We start from the raw sequence: 19,296 nt of genomic DNA on the forward strand, positions 1-19,296 counted from the left end.
GCCAAGTGAACGCCAAACGCGGAAAATAGACGCTGACAGAAGATGGAAATAAACCGACGACCATGAAGGAGGTGTCGTAAGGAAATAAGCTATCGAGAGCGTAAAATACGTCGAAGAGAGAGAGTGTCCCTTTTACGAAAAAACGAATCAAGAGCAAGAAGTAGAGAAAAGAAGAAGAAGAAGAAGGCGGATACGAAGAAAAAGAAACAGAAGAAAGGATGATCCATGTACCGGTGTTAGGTCGGGTCGGGTTGGATTAGGTCGACTTGCGTGGGGTTGGATATCCGGGTGGAGGGAGATGGGTGATCGGTAGGTGGCGTGCTGACGTCACTATAGCGGCATCATCAGCCGCGTGGGCCAATAGGGACGCTCACTCGAGCCAGGTCCATCGATCCGCCGGCTGCTGTCGTGTGTGTTTATGACGTCCAAAGGTGACGTCATCGTTAGCGCCGTTCGCCGCCGCCGTCGCTACACACGCTACGGTTTTAATATAGCGGAGGAACGCGCGCGATCCGGACTCAGTTACGCGGCGGCCGGCCACCCGTGCGAGAGCGTATCGTTTTCTTGTAAAACTTGTCCGCGCTGTTTTTCACTCTCTGTCTTTCTCTTCTCTCTATTTATTCTCTACGGTTTCTCCTTCCTTTCTCTTTCAAATTTTCACGTATAACGCGAATCGTTGTCGATTCGCGGCCATCGATCTTGTCACGGCTTCTTTTGATCCGTTTTGTCAACGAATTGTGTATCAGTTTCGTGTGCTAAACGGATCGTGAATCGTGAGACAGAGCGTGTCAAGTGCGAGAAAACTGGGGATTACATACGCGAGCGAGGAAGAAAAGGTGGTGCAGCCAAGGACGTTTGTGTTTGAGTTTCGCGTGACCAACCAGAAAGAGGGAGGCTACTAGCGCGTTTCGAACGCGCGTGGTTCCGCGGGTACGGGACTACGGTGTGTCCTCGTGTAACGTTCTGACAGCTTCCACGTTGAGCTGTGCTCCTCGCGAAACGCGGCACAGAAAATCGTTCCGCCTGGATATTTTTTTTTTTTGGAGAACGAGAGCTTCGGAAGCTGCTATTCGCAGAAAACGGTGTACGACGAGCCGATGCGGAAAAGATTCGTCGATAACATCGATTCAAACAGTTCGACGATAATTTTGAAGAACGCCACGACTATAACAGTGAGAACCATGTCGCCCATGGGGTCGGAGGAACGATAAATTTCGAGCGAACGTGGGCAACATATAACAGAATTCTGCATGCGAGAAGTGTTCGAGCTCCTCGGTGGAGTGCTGACCTCCGAAGACGTTTTCCGGAAGGATTCGTCTAGCCTTTCGACAACGCAGACAGGTCGGTGATACACGTGTGTCATCCACTGTTTTTCATGTGTTATGGGTGAGTTGTGTGTGTGCGACTTTCGGCTGGATCACGTTATAAAGCACGTACCTGTTCTGTTTATTATCCCGTTTCTCGTTTTCACCTACGCCGATAATGATACAGTCGAGGAATTCCACGTTCCTGTGACTGATACAGCCGGTGTTTACGAGCCGTGAGAATTATCGACTGTGAGTTATCCCCTTTCACTCTCACCCGTCGCTCATCATCGTTTACTCGTTCACTTCACTAGTTTCTCGCGGATGCTTTTGCACGAACATCCTCAAACGACCTAAATCATCGAGAGATCAATCGTAATCATCACGAACTGACGATTAAAACGATTTGGAATATCGATGTGTTATTTGTGTCGTGTAATACCCAGACGATCCATCGATTTGAAACATCGGAAACTTGACGCGATTCTCGCGTTATCTCGTCGAGAGCCGGGAGAAGGCGCGAGATCAGCTGTTGTCATACCAAACCACGTGTAACTTTTCGAACTCGCTCTTCCATTTAGCGTTCTGATCGCGCACGTGCGCGCTTGCGCGGCCGCGCCGTGCACAGGAGCGAGAATCTGACCGACAAAGAAGAAAGCAAAGAGAAAGAAAAAAGAGTGAGAGATCGTTCGTCGTAGGATGGTCGCGGTCGTTGTGGCCGTCGATCGTCGTTCGCGCGCCGCCGTGGGCATTTGAAAAGAAAAAGAGAGAGAGTCACGGGATCGAGGCGGGATCCCCGGAGTATACGACTGGATTTGGTGAATGAAACGACTAAAAACGAAGCGCTATAGTGCTGATCGTACGTGCGATGCGTACCGTGGAGGATACAGCCACGGAAGCAGCCGCAGTTAGTGCTGCGACCACCCATCAGCGTGCTACCACTGGCAGGCATCTAGTCGTCGATCACAATCACGATCGCGATCACGATCAACCAGATCGATCGACGACGATCCATCTACCGACTACACCGTACCACCCGGTCACCATTGCGGCGGATACTAACAACAATCATGACCATCATCGGAACTACGAGCATCATGCGGCTCAACGCCACGATCACTGGAATAAGTGTAAGTCATCTAGTACAAAAAAGACCAAACAGAAAAAGAAAAAAAAATGGGAGAAAACGAAACAAAGACCTTGGGACCGTCCTATTATAGTTGGTAAATTCATCGTTTACGAAGAAATTGTACAATGCTCGCTGATGGCTGGTTGGTTGTGGTTAAAAGGTGGTGGTGGTGGTGATGGTGGTGGTGACGGTGGGATTAATGACGATTATCGATGAAGAAGATGGATCGACGTGTTGTATTCTATTTTAGGGCGATTAATGTTCACGTACTATTTTAAATTGCTTGTCGATACGTAATCGGATTCGATTTATTTGTCCTTCGCCGACGAAGGATAGTTTGGATGATAGAGCTTTAGACTGTGGTCGATCGAATCGACCAAAGATCTAAAGACAATGGTGTGCGCAATAAATTCGCGTGTACGCTCTTAGGAAAATGAAGAAGGTTATTGGGTATGGCATTAAAGAGGAAAGAGCGAGCGAAATGGAGATGAGGTGCGAACGATAGAGCGAAGGGACAAATTGCCCCCTCTAGTCGTTTCTTCTTAGCCAATCGATTCGAGCTGTGAAAAGGATCTAGAGGCTGTAACTCGCCGATTGGCCGCTAACGTTCCTCCAAGGGAACGGATCAATTCTTTTCCAAAAGAAAAGCTTAGCTCTCAACTTTCATTCGTGGACATTTTATTCATTATGTTTCTACCCTATATTAGTTTTATTTTAAAATCACCACCATCATCGTCGTCATCTCCCTGCTCGAAATAATTTTCAATTTCTCGCAATTCTTTAAATCTTTACGAATGAACGTAGATCAGTTTTGTGAAACCATCTGAGCACCTATAAATTATTCATTCGCCCTTCTTTCTTCAGACCTAGCGACAGATTCCATATTCAAGAGCGGTATAAACGTTCGATTCGATATAGCTTGTATGTTCGATAGGACACTTTACAGGTGTAATCAGTACGTTAAGGTAAATATAGTCTGGCAGTTGGCCGAGTGCATGGCAGGCGTTTCTTTTCCGCGTACATACTTGGCCCGCACGAGACCTGTCCGCGCAGGAAAGAAGAGAGTACGCGAACGAACAAATATAACCAGCGTGTAGCGAGCGAGTGCAGGTGCGGTCGCTGGTTCGGCTGCATTGTGCCGAGTGTTGCCCTGTGGCTGCGTAGTCGAATTGCGAAAACCGATTGTCGGGTTCGCCTGAGAGTAACGACCGTGACAATGGTAAATCAACGATTATGACTTCCGCGCGTTAAATGCCTGCTTGTGTCGCGGCACCGTTAAAAGTCGCCATCGCGCTATCGATAGCCGATCGGCTGTCAGTCTGACCGTTACGTGGGCATGTAATTGCGATATACGCAGGCTTCGTGGGGGCAGAAAGAGAAAAAAAAAATGAACACGCTGGTCAACCCAGGGGAGCAAGAGTTGATAAACATATCGAGATCGAGAAATCTAATCAGTCGAGGTGACAGTCTCTCTCGTTTTCCCTTCTCTTGGCCATAAAGAAACTCTCGGCTCGAGAATGGTTTGTCCGTGGAAAATCATTGGTTTACGGGTAACCAAGTGACACGTGTCGTGAGAGTGTATTACGTTAATAGTAATAGGCTTTCGGAATAACGCACTGGTTGCCGTTTCACAGCGCAAGTAGTTAGGTGCAATCAGACTCAGACATTAGCGAGACGTGCATCGCCAGCCGTCTGAGCTGGCACGTCTGTAACTACTTAATTCTTTTTAAAAGCCTGGTGAACGCGCAGCGTCGCCGTCAGTCCTCCTCTCTATAATGATATTGCCCGTAATCGACGATAAAATCCTCTCTCGGTTATAACCCGTAAAGGCGAGAGGTAATTTATTTTATTATGAATAATTATTATATTGGCAATTTATAATAGGGGTGCGCATGGCGTACACTTAGATCGCTAAGTAAAGGATAATATCCTATTATGATAGGTAATACTACGCTATCGTAGAAAACCATTAACAAACATCTACGTATAGAATTGAACGTAAACGCGGATTAACGAAAATATCCTGGATTCGACATAGGTTTCTTGAAAATTCGCGATTTCTTTGCGTTTGATCGACGTAAAAAGCTCGCGTAACGGTTTAACGGTGAGGTCAGGTATACGAAAGTGCAATCGAACGATTCAACCGATCAGCCGAAATCGTTAAGCGACAAAGTGAAAATAATCGGCATCGTTCGTAGAATCGTAAAATTGGATAGTATTTTGACGGCAAGTGCCCGTGGTACGGACAGCGCTTCCTAGAGGCCAATTGCATTGTTTTACTGGGCAAACTAAATATACGTGCGAGGCAAGCGATCCGCGGGTGCTTGGCTGGGACACAAAGGCGACCAAAGAAACGACGAAGACGCCGTGCATCACGTGCCGTTACACTTTTCACGTTTTCGGCGTGCTAGAACGATGAACGACCGACGAGTCACCCGCGTGCACGACGCTACGTCTAACTCGACGTCCACGTTCCCGGAATGTAGATTGAAAAACAGAGAGCGTCTTGTTTCGATACCACCTTTGGCATCGTGAATCATCCTGTCGATTAAAATGTATAAGGCGTTCGCGACGATCTGGTACTACGATGTGTAGTACCACAGGATAATCTATGTGAATCAGTTGATTCGTTCCATTTAGAATATCTTTCTTTAATTTTGTTTTCCTTCCCGCTTTTCGAGGTACATAATAGCAATTAATCTCGTAGAAATATTATGGAAATACGCTGTCGGGGTATCGACATTGAGGCGTCGAATGAACGGGCCCGATGTCATCAGGCGATGACAGGTTCTTGCTGGAAACTAAGCTCGATTGCGGCGTTGCGTTTTTCATGAGGCTGCGGTTATGCGTGGGAGGAAATAGGCTGTTATTTCCGGCGCGAGACATGCGATCAGGAAGCGACCTCAGGAGCTCGCGGGCCGAAGGAACGAGGGTGAAAAGACGCTGCTTAGGTGGGCGGTACTGAACGATTCATATTGCATAAATGCTACGCCGCTTCTTCAATTATGTAACGGTTCCTCACTCGATGTGACTTGTGCCGTGAAAAACTTTCATCGAGCGTGTAACGAACACGTTTCGAAGCGGGTTTCACGGGAAAGAAAAGAGCTGTACGGTATTGGCCGATAATTATAATTAATGGAAACCAATACTCGTCGATAAACAACCAGCTCGTAGTAATTTAACGTTGCGTAACGTCCAATTGCATGATCATCGCGAACGTACGATGGAAGTATGAGACAGAAAACATACGAACGAGTACAATCTCCAAGGGAAAAGCGTTTAAAATGAACGAAGTCTGGAAAACATCCGTGTGCGTAGACGGGTCTGTTTTGCATACGCGTTTCTCCGTGTCGCGGGACCAGCAGAACCTGATCGCCCGCCGGATACAGAACGCATTCGCTATGAGAAAGAGAGATTACTCGAGTCGAGCGTAATGAGATTGTGACTCGCATAATGACTCTAGGATCGATAAGTGACGTTGATGCATATGAACGCGCGTGCCAGCAGTGAAAGGGTCAGTAGTCAGACAGTGGCGCTATAAATACCGGGAGGACTTGATTCGTTGTGTTTTAGCACGGTTGATTAACGACGGATCGATAGCGATCGCGCATTGCATCGATTCGAGGAAGGGGCAAAGAAAGAAACACGACGTCCTGGAAGAAAGGCAACAAAATGTATAATTGAAGCGTCGTATGCAACGTATGTAACGTCGCTTTGACGAGACTGGGCCGCATGCTCGACAGGTTTATGGTAATTCGGGCGAACCGAGTAAAAATGTGTAACGCGACTGGCTGACGCGCGACCTTGTTTCACCTGAAATAGATTTCACCGCGCGGAAACGTATTCCGCGCGAGTTTTGACGCCGTTCGAGCGGCAAGCTATAATTTCTCTCCGTTACGCGCCGTCCATCCGAGGATCGATCGTTAACACTGAAAGAATTCCTGTTTTCGTGAAAATTCTCCCGACTTGACGCATAGTATTTCTAATTATTCGTGGAATATAATTACCATATCGCCATATTCGTCGGATTTAAACCACTTTCGTTATTTACGATGCTACAGCACGCGTTTTCGCGCTACGGAATCTCGGCTAAAGCCTTCGATTGATGGATGTTTCCGGTCGGTAAGGACGATATGTATACTCTGCACAATGTAATAATATATTTCCACCGGTCTCCTGCGTTTCTCGGTAAAGAACACGCGTCAGACGTCGCGTGCAGCGTTTTCGCGTCTACGTAAAACGCGTCCCGAAATTCCACCTACGGTAAACTTGCTTGCGCATTGATTACGTTACACGGACGCAATCAGTCCGCCGGGATTTACATAGTCGAGTGTCTTTTTAATCGATCACAGCCTCGAGAAACCAGCCAGTCGTCCCTCCTGTGAAAGAATACATAACGAGGTGGATAGGTGAGCGAGTATTCCCTCGCGGTGGCTAGTTTCATTCAAACTTGACGCACGACGCCGCTTTCGCGCGCAAACTCCGTGGCGTCGCGACGCTGCCAGTCTCTCTCTGGCATTAACTCTGACGTCACTACGCCGCCCCCGTCCGTCATCGACCGACCGACAGCACAACGACGTCACACGCACCGCCAAGGACGACGCTATTTCGGGCGTTATGCATTGCCGTCCTCGTCGCCGTCTTCGCCACCACCTTCGACGCTGTCGTCGTCGTTGGCGACCGGTGGGGCCGTCAATATCGCCGCGTTTTCGCCTCCAGTCACGAGATTCTCTTGAGTTTTCCGCGTCATCACGCTCCACGGAACCACCACGCGGCTCGTTTCGTCGCGGATCGCGGAATCACGTCGCTGCCTCTCGATATTATTTGGCCGACGATGACACAGTGAATACAACCGTCGACTCTCTACCGAGTTTCGAGTGTTTACCAAAAAATTTCAAACGTGCTTGTGCTTGTCATGAAGACGCTAGAGTTTTTATGCGTGCCACGGAACCAACGACGCGTCAATCCGTTGCTGATCACTTTCCCATCAGAGCGGTGTCCCGCTTGTTGGAAATGAGGTAACTCTTAACCGATCCGTGAGTCTATTTCGAATAGTTTTTTTTATTATCTATTTGTAAGAGACTTTCTATGTGCGCCGAATGATATAACTATCGGAGACCTGTTTCAGAGTACAGGTTCTCCGATGATCGTTGATATCGTGATGATGAATGAGAGGTTCTCTGAGTAAGCGTCAGCTACTAGATGTTGACTTTTTACGTAACATGGTACCATAAATACCATGAATATCTCAATCAGACAGTGTAATAATACTTTAAAACTGGATCCCAAAGTGTTTCCCCCCTACTTATCCGTTAAACTTAAACCACCTACTTAAAACAAAGACAGATCTCTCGATAATTTCCTCTCGACAAATCTGTCGTTATAAAATTTTTTGATAAATATGTAAAAACCCTTTAAATTGCTCTCAGCGAGAGATCACTGACCATTCACGCGAAGCAGCGAGTTCAATCCGCGACCTTGGAACTCACGCGTCACGTGGAGTCCGTCATTTTTGCGGAGGTGTCAGGGTTGCATCGTCGCGCAATCGTTTCCGGGAAAAGTGGACGTGGACCGCGAAATAGAAGTGAAAATCGCGGAGAGGGGAGAAGGGCGGTCGTGGCGCGTGCGATAATCAGCAGGAAGGATTACCGTGGCCGTTTGCTCGCGTAATAGGCGGCGTGGCAGTGGCTAAATTTAATACACGCGAACACAACGATGTTCAGGATTAGCGCGACTCGGCTGGGTTCCGCGTGACGTTGTACCACGGAAAAACGATGACGCGGGACGCGGTGGAGGCGAACGGTGGCAGCGGCTTGTGCCAAAACAGAGCCGTGACGACGCATCGCGAGCGTGCTTTGACGCGAGCTTTTTGTACCGACGCGTTAACGTAAATACCGATACGATGCCAGTCCTTGGTGAATGACCGACCGATGAAAAAAAGTTTCCATCGATTGTGCATAGAGAAAATGGGGCGGAGTGGGTGCGGCGTTGATTGCAAGACGCCTGAAATGTAGTTCAAGGTGATATTTCGGGGGTGTTGCTAAGTGGGTATTAAGTATGTGCCAAGTTGCTTGGGTGATTGGTATTGGAGGGCGATGGTAATTGAGAATTAGGAATGTTGATGAGGATCGATTGTTATCGAATATTTGGATGTATTAATAGACGTAGAAGCTTAGCTAATTGGTATTAAAATAGTTGGTTAAAATAGTCAGTGATAAGGTACAATAGTTGGGTGACTCTTTAAAAGTAGGAGTTAGAAGATTTGCAAGGAAGATTTCGATTGATCGGAGATGCGGTCACTATTTCCTTCACTTTCTCGTCGTAAATATAACGGCACTTTTATCCGCCTCGAAGTAAGTAACTATGTGATGTCATCAAGTAAATATGCAAGAGCTGTCAAGGGAAAAGGAGGATAGGTTGCTCAGAGAGCAACCGGTTGTCATGTGCTTCTCTACTAAAATTTTTCACGTAGTAACAGGATGATTCGTTGGAAATTCGTTTCTCTATTGGTGGACACAGCAATTCTCATCCTTCGTAATTGTCTTCCAGCTGACCTGAAAATAAGAGTATCGGAACGTGTGTTAGCTAGTTGGTGCCACTGACGAGGCGGTCTGTATTGATTCAACGCAGTAATCTGGTTGGCTTAACAAACGTGCAAATCAAACGTTTTCCATGAGTGAACCGAGGTTAACAGATTTTGGGCTGGCCGTTAAACTTTGACGTGTGAATAGTCAATGAAGTATATGTATACTTGATTCGATAAGTCCAGGAATATTTCCCTTGACGACGCTGGCAATTTTTAATCTTTAATCTCTCGATTACTTGATCGACAACATGACCTATATGTTTGCCCGGCTTCATATATATATATATATATATATATATTCCGTATATATTCGAAGGTATTTTTTATAAGTATGTAAATTTATCCACTTTCTGCGTTACATAGACGACGTATCGTTTAATTTTTACATAAGAAAGCTATCGCACTCTTGCCGTGACCTCGCCGTGGAATGCTCTGGACAGTTATATGAAGCGTTGTCGATTAGCTATCGTCAATACCACTAATAAATTCTTACGCTTTTCTATTCTATCTCTCGTCACTGATTTATAATTCTCCTTTAGATGTTGCAGTATAGAACAGTATTGCGTCGCTAGTGCCTCGAAAGTTGAGTCATTACCATTACTAGTGACGCATTATGTTCGTCTTTCGAGCTTTATTCAAGCAGGTGAGGAATACCGGCCATCGAAACGTACAGTCTCGAGAAGTCGACCGGGCGGTGCGTGAATTCCGCGGAAGAAGTCAAGGCCAGTGTGGAGGTAGCATTGTAGCCGCACCGATCTTAGGCAAGTTCCGTTAAAACAGTTTCTGGCTCTCGAGTAACTGCAAGGAAATTCTTCATCGGGATAATCGCTAGAACGACTCTCGATTTCCTAATTGCGATATTTCAAACAATTTCAATCCGATTCGAGGAAATCCAAGTTATCTATTTCCACACAGGATCACGATATTCGTTATCGAAAATTAACTGTGACTGAAATAACCTCCGATTGTGTTGAGGGATCGTACAAAGGCTAATCAAATCATGTCAGATGCGGTATCGCGAAACCTACAGACCTCTTTGAAGTCGCGAAAAACAGTCGGTAAAGCGTAGCAATCGGGGCACCCCGTTTTCCACCCACGAACGAGACATGGGGAGGACGTCGATCGATGAACGGAACTGCGGTACAACAATGACGTCATCAACGACGTCGCAGTATGACGTCATTAGTTGAAAGGGAGGCAAGGGGTGGCGGTGTAGGCGATGGAAGAGGATGGGTCGAAAAAGGGTGGCAAGCAGCTGTGCAAGGGGGAGGACTCTGGCAGTGGGGGATGAAGTTTCTCGTATGACTGTGTGTTGACGATGCACACTGATATTGAATGCGTGGTAGTTCATGTACGTGCGCAGCTGAGTCCGTTTAACGGGGGCGAGCAAGGCCGCCGGTTAAAGAGGATAGACCACTGCGATATTGAGCGTCGAATTTTAACAGGTGGAAAAGGATGGGTTGGTTTAAATAACTCTCTTTGCTTTTCTGATAATTAAACTTAGAATCTTCATTAGGTTACGATCTTTTAATTGACATGGTAAAGATTGAAGAAGAACAACGAATTTCTGATTGCAAAAGCAGAGGGTTGCAAATCGAAGAACAGAAAAGTATTAAGAAGAGGAAAGCTATTGAATTTCTTTAAGGGAACGTTGAAACGCACGGAGCCGTGTAATTTCGGAGTATTTTAACGTGCCACGAGTAAAAAATTTTACCGCGATGTCGAAGTTCGATCGTAGAAAAGGCCTCGCGTTCGATTGTTTCGCAATGGATCGCGCGCGAACTCGGCCAGCCGGTGTTGATGCAGTTATCAGATGTATTGTCGTTCTGTTTTCCAGCTCGTGATCCAACGTCGAGCGTGTGTCTGCCCGCGCTTGATTTGCCCGAGCGACTTTGATCAGATAAAATTTCGTGGAATCGCGCTACGTGTCCCAATTTACGGGGCGCGCGCGTTTTCTGCTTTTCTCCACAGTTTCGCGTTCCGCGGACACACTGGGAAGCCTATCTTTCTCGTGAATCTGTGCTCCTCGGCTTTCCGTAAGCATAGCTTGTTTAACAACGATAAATTAGCGTGGACGAGAAAGAAGGGAAGAAACCCATTGAAAAAAGATAGGGCAATGAATTCAACCGGAGATTAATGGCGTGCTGTTATTTGCCAAGGTGATCGCAGCTACTTTTTTAAGTAGCCAGTAAATCACACGCTTATTACAATACGTATCTATAATTTCTCGAATAAAAGAGCGACAGCTTCGAATAGCTCCTTCCAACTTTCTACCAATCCATTTAGTATCAGAATCGATCTAAAAATTTTCGTAAATTCTGCTTACTTGATCGTCCAATGAAAATTTACAAAATTGCTAAGAGTCGAAGAGAACAGTATCGACGTTCACTCTCGTGCTGTAATTTTATCGGTGCCCAGACGTAACGCACAATTTGCAAACATTAACATTAACGAGACGAGTACTTCTGGAGGAACGTAAGTACAACTGGCTGGTAGCCATGAAGTGGCTGCAGCAGGTTGTGACTGATGCACGTCTTCGTCTGGCGCGATGAAAATCCGCTTGGTCGAACGAGGGAGAGGCACGAATTGGCTTTACGAGCTCGCCGGCCTTGAGGCCTCGAGGCCCAACGGGGTCTCGATCCGTCCTGAGTCGGTCACAGTCGTTCGGTATGCGGACCTCGATCTAAGCGACTAAATCACTCGTTTGCTTGTTGCACGCTACGCCACTCGTGTACGAACGATTCCTCTTACCGGTGTCTTCGTGGCATCCTCGCGGCATCTTCGCTGCGCGCTCGTTAACTTCAGGCTTCAGGATTCCTGAATCGTTCACGTATGATCCCTGTTAAGCTGCCGGCATCGCTTCTGCACGACGAAATGTAAATTGGCATACGGATGCTGGGTTGCATGTCGATATGCACAAGAGAATGAATTTCTGGAGAAAAGTAAGAAAATTGCTCGAATAAGTCACGTTCGATATGAGATGTACCAAGTAATTCGATATAAATTTACAATTATGGTTTATATAACAAGATTCGGAGAATAGTTTCCCTTGTATTAGGTCGATGACTCCAACATTAATTACGACGTGTCGACGAATTTTGTTATATTCGCTTCAATCAGGTACCTGTTACTAATGCCAATTAGTTAAATACACTTGCATGCGAATAAGTTTCAAGCGATTCTGTAATATAATCCGTCGACACGTACTCGCCAAGATGAATGAAGAGAAGCCGGGAATCGTGAAAGTGTCCAAGCTAACATTTGAATGAAAGCTAATTTCGATTTGACAATTGTTGACTCATTTATGAGCTGCAGAAATCGTGCAGTGTTCTATTTAAAAAAAAAGTGGCTGACCTTTGCCACATCTCCGCCTACAATCGAACTATTTCTATCTTAATATCTTCCTCGTCAAGATATATCTACACGAATCGTTCGGTCCAACAAACTTACCGATTTATTAAACTTATTACAATAAATTATCATCTATATCACATGCAGGATATCTGCAAGCATCGTAACTTTCACTATCATACAACCACTTGACGCAATTGATTTCTTTGAATTTATAACATGTTAGTAAAGCACAATCGTCTGCGAGGTACATCCACTTTATGCGCATCGGCAGACGGTCGATTTACGCGTGACGGGTGTTTGTATAGATCGTTCGGTATCGCGATTCTTCGCCAATAATGCACTGACACGACCAGGTTGCATCGCGCTGTCCAGCAGATTATCATGCCGCGTTTTCATCGATGATTTATGCACGGCGTTTCGATCGGATCGGACGTTCGTGTTTACATCCAATTATGTTCTAGAGGATGAACCCGCCTACAGCCAGGTATTATCGAGCATTGCGTAGCTATCGAAGTGAGGATAAAGTGATTAACACTTACGACGAACTTGAAAGCTGCAGTTTCGGTCATTAGCAGTTATCTAGATGTAATTAGATGCATACAGCGGTTGATGGTGCTGCTCGACTATTATATCACTCGCGCGCGGCTCTTTCAACTCAGCGCGTTCCTGATTATCACGACAAAAGACAGGTTTCGAGCATTGTACCACGTGGTGTGGGTGTCTTACAGTGTCAGCTTCTAAAATATACGCTTTCTAAACAGGAACTAATTAGTTTACACTCGTTTCGTTGCCTTATAAACGATCCCGTAATTACGCGGGACGTGTAAGCGTAATTAATTTACGTCGATAAGAAAAAATGCAGTAGGTATCGCGTCACTTCCTGCTACCAGTAGAATATCTTGCGTGATGCTAGACGCTAATTGAAAACCGTAGGTGGTAATCATTTGAAACGCCAATAAATAGATATATACCGTCGAATTCTTTTTACTGACAAAAATCCATACGCATTGACGCAATAACATTCCACCCACTCTGATATATCTTCACATTATTTATTGCGCATAACCATAGATTTCGCTCTAATTTCCATCTACTTAACTAGAAAGCTCGTACCTCCAACTTCTCCTCCTGTGTAAACTTTATTCGATTTCTCGTAAATCGACCCAATCGTCTCGTGGTATTGGACCGAGTCTGATCCGGACATCGTAATAAAGCGGTTAATATCCGTTAATTATGTTGGTCGTCTATCGCGCAATTAGATTCGCGTGCTATATAGCAAGACCGATCGAACAACGAGCTTTTCTCCCAGGCGGTGGCTATCAACGGGAGATCGTATCCCTGGTTTCGGGGTCACGGAACCTGCAGCTCGTTTCCGACCACGGTATGGGTGTCGCGTATTGCCTGCTCTGGCGCATACCAACCAGAGAGATCCTATCTAGCGCGTTGTCGCGCCGGCACGCACGCACACGTGCACGCTACCGCACGCCGCCACACGCTTCTGGCCTGTCTTGACTGCTGTTACTGCCGCTGTCTTTCCTTCTCCACTTCTTTCCCCCTTTTTTTTCTCCTTTCTCTTACCGCCACCGCGCGTTGCCATTCCGCCGATCGCTACCAGGGGATCACCGACAGTGGAGAAATTTCAAGGAGAAATCGAAATCGATAGGGGATCGACCCGGAAAGCTGCTCTACGATAACGCATTTTCTCGGTTGGATTAAAGTTACGCGAATGACAGAACGGGTTGCTTCGATTTTACGAGGGAAAGCGAAAAACCAACGATCTAGAGAAGTTTTTACACACCGCGGAGAAAGGACTGTAAGAAATACAGTTTTCCGTTTTCTTCCGTTGGTTTCTTTGAGAGTTTGAAAGACCGTAGGAGATTCTCAGATTAGTTTTTCTCGCGGTGTAAATTGGTGTTAAAATAGATAGTGCTTAGTAATTATTGACGGTGCAGTTGAGTTAATACGTGTTCCATGGTATTGATAATTATTATTCAAGTAGTTTCACTATCGCTTATGGATTTTCGCGCTTAATGTCTAACTCTGGATAGAGTAGGAGGCGGAAGACAGTACCACGCATTTTCTTCACGCTTAAGAGACTCCAATTTTATCTATACAGTTAGCCTTTGAAAATCAATCTAACGATTTAACAATTTTCCACGTGGATTAAAGAGATGGTGTAGAAAATAAACAGAAAATTGGATCGCTCGGTTAAACCTGAGGCGCGAGGAGAACTTGTTCAATGTCGAGGATGTTAAGGATGTACTCTGGAAAAAATATGTCTGAACGGTCCAATGAGTCGATTCAGTGGATATTAACACGTCGAAGGGACAGCAACAGGTTCCCGTAGTGGTTGGTTTTCTTCATTAACGTTAATGCCAGGTTGCAGCTGATTAATGAAACTAATAACTCGCGTCGGCTTACGTGAGTGGCGCATTATATTTCGCGAAATTGTTTGACAGGTGGCACGTTGCGTTTCTTAATTCACATTGATTCCTTTGATTAATGAGCGGTATAACTCACTTGAAGCGGAGGTTGGCGGCTGCCTGTACGCGATATATATTAAGAAATCGACTCTTCTTCAGCCTGTTCTGGATCTCGAAATAATCGAGCTAAATATTTGATCGTTGAATGAATCGTGACGGTCATTGATAGCAGGCTCGTTTCAATTCACAATTGATTGATTAACACATGATGCAGAAACGGAATCTGTTCTGGTTAGAACATTAACCTATTTAAACGAGCCATTTCGAGACGCCGCTTTACGGTTTGCATCGATCTCGCGTTTTTCTCCTCTCTCTTCTTACGAACGCGAATAGAGGATTTTTTCATAACTTCATTATCTTGTTTCATTGTAAGATGTACGCGTTCAAAAATATTTACGATAAAAGATAGGTTGTTTTCTCCGCGTTGTCTTACGAGTTGGGTAACTTGGTGATCGATTTTTCTTGACAACGCGCAAGGACGATCACTGAAGACGATTACCGAATAGTTGTATCACCCGGTTGCAGAGTTCGTCCTTCACCTTCAACCATTTCATTATGTTCGCGTATCTCGCCACGGCCCACCACCAGTTTCACCATCGATTTTCGTCGTCAGTTCTCGTACAACCTTCTCCAAGGGCATTCAAACCTCCAACATTTGCAATTTCTACACTTGCTTCTATTTTGTTCCGCGATCTCTTTTTATTGTTCAACGATTTTTTCGAAGCAACGAATTTATTTCTTCATTTTCCTTCTATTCGAGAAGTATCGCCTTTGTTCAAAATTAAAATCAGATTTATCATCTGGTAAATTATCGTAAAAGGATATTAAAACGTTATAGAATACCTACGCCACCTCCGCCTTGTTATACCGTTGAATCGAGCGTGTTTCCTCACAGCTGCGAGCGCTTTTAAAAGTGGACAGAGACCGGCGGAGTTGCTCGTTCGCTCCTCGCCTCGTCTAAATTTACCGTGGCAATTACACGGATTGTAACCGGTTCCGACTTTGCTCATTGCGCTCCATTGACTTCGTACGAAATCCCGTACCAACTTTTAGGCGTTCTTTTGCGATTTTCACCCGTATCAGTAGCGTGTTTTCCAAAGAAACGCGTGTCCGTCTATTGCGCACCCACTCTACTGTCTGATCTCTCCGTTTTCCAACGGCTTCAAAATCTTTGAATCAAAGAATATGTGTAATTTCGAATTTTATGCAAATTAATTCTTCACAAGGAGTTAATTTCTCTTTTCTTTTTCGAACCGCTTTCACTTTAATTTCTTACGTAATCATTTATTCGAACGATGATTTGAAAGACACGTTTCCCCGTGCAAAAACCAGCATTTTGTGATCAGCATTTACGAGAACAAGCCTAAACGTCGCTATAAAGCGTAAAGTAATAAGAAATATGAAAACTCCGGAACAAGACGATGATTATGATATTAAGCATACGATGTAAAACGGTATACGATAATAAGCAGCCACGTTGTCGGAGCTAAAAATGTACAAGAGAGCGCGTTGATGTATTAATTGACTGACAAGAAGAAAGTGATCACGCCCAATGGTGGTTACGCTTCGCGGTGAGTTATTCGAAAAATTCGATAATAAGAACTCTGTAGAAGGAAGAAAGGGAAAAAGTTGGCGGATGAAAAGTTCGAGACTCTCACGCTCTATCGGCGATGCTTGCCCACGTGTGTTGCTTAGATTTCGTAATGAAATTGCGGCCGCGACTATAATTTGCCCGGCGATGCACGAGCCTTTATCTGTTCGCATTCATCGCGTTACGATCGTGTCAGATGGGTTCAAACTACGGTCAGGCCGTCTACATTGTGCCGGTCGATGATTATCTTTCGAGTCAAGTCGTTCGAGTGCCAAAGGAATCGGTATGGAACGGTTAAGTACTTCATTGGACGCGTCAACCCGATGGGAATTGCCGTTCCATAGAATAAAAGGTCTTTCCGTCATCGATAAATTGGATTCTAAATTCAGAGCTTGTATCGATCAAAATCTGAATACCATGCTGGTATGTACTTCATGTTTGAGCGACGAGTATATTGAATCTTTCCAGCGAATAATAAAGATTACAAGCTTGCTACGGTAAACAGGAGGCGGTATTCACGAGTCCGCCAGTCACCCAAGGTGTTGCATTATTGAGACACGTGTATCGGATTTCCCAATAATTATAGATCACTCGTTCGTATCCCCTTGTGTTTATCGCGTTACACGGTGTCGGAAGAATTCACGGGCGTACCACCCTGTTTGCATTCTGACGAGCGATTGTCTTCCCCGAACGTGTTCAACACACAATATCGCTATTCCGGTTGCAAGAATAATACACATCGGTATCCAATGAAACATATCACGTATCAATACGTACGTGTTACTTACTTGTAGCCACTTACTTGGCACATACACGACCAACAGCCCTGCAATTACTCCCTCGTGGCGATTTAACGTATCATTAGTACGAGTTACATGAGCAAACACGTTCGAGAGGTTCGCAGCATTTACGTATTCCGTTACCTTGCTCCTGGCCGTATTTTACTGGGCGCGTGTGCGTATAGATATATTTTTGGTATCGGTAGAATAGACAACGAGATTGTCGAGCACCTTTCTGTGTTCATTTTTCACTTTATTCAAATTTTCCTCAAAGCATACACTTAAAATGCATTTAAACCATTTTTCATTAAATCACATTTCTATTGCTTGGTGGATATTCGGGTTATCGTACCTATGGATGATTAAAGTCGTAATGGGATGTCTTAGAAATTTTATTAGTAGACTCCGGATATTTATAGGAAATTTGAAACTAAACTGTACGTATGGAACACATGTAATACGTAAAAAATCAAAGTAATTGTCATAATATTTAGTGGGTAAATCAGATCTCTATACAGATTTCTTTAATTGTGTCTACGAAAACATTTGCAATCTATTGATAAGAAATAACGAACGACCTAGAAAGCTATAATCAGAAAGAGGGTACCCACGTGTCTCGTTGATCGAAGTCCGATCGCAACGATCGTTGAGAAAGTTGGAGAATTCAGTCAAGTCACCTTCTAACGCACTCACGCTTATTCTCTAAATCAGCGTCTGATTCGTTCGATACATCGAAAGACCGTCGATTTTGTCGCTTCCTCGAAGCAACGGATTTATTTATTCATTTCCATTCGAAGGGAGAGATTGGAAATTTCCTATCGCCAAATCGTCGACCGAGCCAAGAGAACAACGAGGAACGGGCAAGAAAGTGTGAAACGGTACTTTCGATTGACGCATCTCGATACGCTCGATTCGTGCAAAGTGACGACATACATCGGTCGTGAATTTGCATCCAAATGGTCGCGCACGAAAACCAAAAAGAGGGGATGTAGATGGGAGTAGGAACGAAGAAAGAATCGGCAAAGCATGAGAAACGTTCGGCCCTTGAAGCGTGTTTCGTCGTCGTGCGATTCGCTTGGCGTGGCGTAGAGCGAACGTGCGCGCGCGAACGAGTCCCCGCCGCGGGCGATGTAGAAAGCTGGATGGGATTAGGGTACCTATTACGAGATTCGTTGGATTATGTCTACCTGTTCGTTGATTTCCGTACTCGAATTTGCCCGAACCTGGCAGACGAACTGCGTTCGATTTTATGGTGGGGATGTTAAAAGACATTACGTGAAAGCTATTTCGCCTGCGGATATCGTGAAAAAGATCGTGGAATTGATTTCGAGAGTTTGCTATTCCTCGCTGGTTTTGATGCCGCATCGGTTATCGTATGGGAAAATCAGTAGATCGTTAAATGGATGCTAAACTGAAGGGTGAATAACGCGATTTCTGTAATCCTTTTGTTTCTGTAAATGATCTAACGAAAGGAATGATTAATGGGATACGGTAGATCGAACGTTCTTGAAACGAGAAATTAATTGTTCGTGACACAGCGACGATGTATTAGTGGAGGGAGGAGCTAGGAACGCGTGTCTGACTAGTAACCGCTCATTCTACTCCACGCTTGTCCGCTACAGTGTTCCAAACGAGGTAACAGCTGCGTCGTTGTTTCATGTTTACAACATGGTAAAAATTGATCGAGTCTTATTAGCCTGGGTCGATTCCACGTCTCTGGTCGCTTTCTAGCCGACGCATTATCATAGTTCGCCTTAAACCGACATGTAACCGGCGAACACGTTGATGTTACGCGTTCGCCGCGGTGGCAAAAAGGCGTCAGCTATTTCAATTACGGTATCGTACGGCTGTTTCGATTTTCTCGTCGAGTGAGAGGAGAGACTTTAGAAAACAGCGACGGAAAAACCTGCTCGCTTAATCGATCTTTGATCGCTTAATCGAGCCAGCCGATGCTACCGGCTTGCGACATCCGACAGGTAGAACCAGACGCACAACCGAAGGACCGAATCGAGAAAGGCCTCGAGCACGAGGTTTCTTCGCTCGATCTAGCTTTTTGCGATAGATCGTCGA

At 45.3% G+C, this 19,296-nt stretch overlaps 1 protein-coding gene across 3 annotated transcripts in view; it reads left to right on the top strand.

Annotated features, from left to right (window-relative positions):
* The first annotated feature begins 483 nt into the window (after positions 1–483).
* LOC117231581 (probable nuclear hormone receptor HR38) overlaps positions 484–19,296 on the top strand; it is a 41,017-nt gene continuing 22,204 nt past the window's right edge. For 2 of the 3 annotated variants that reach the window (XM_033490146.1, XM_033490147.1), the window contains exon 1: positions 484–1,341. In XM_033490146.1, the coding sequence (XP_033346037.1) occupies positions 1,251–1,341 (91 nt within the window). In that variant the 5' untranslated portion in view covers positions 484–1,250. Of the gene's footprint in view, positions 1,342–7,039; positions 7,452–19,296 lie in introns of those variants that run through there. The other variant, XM_033490148.1, reaches the window with a different exon arrangement.

Source organism: Bombus vosnesenskii, unplaced genomic scaffold (genome assembly GCF_011952255.1).
Source record: "Bombus vosnesenskii isolate JDL3184/JDL3185 unplaced genomic scaffold, Bvos_JDL3184-5_v1.1 scf7180000013273, whole genome shotgun sequence".
Classification (NCBI taxonomy): Eukaryota; Metazoa; Arthropoda; class Insecta; order Hymenoptera; family Apidae; genus Bombus; species Bombus vosnesenskii.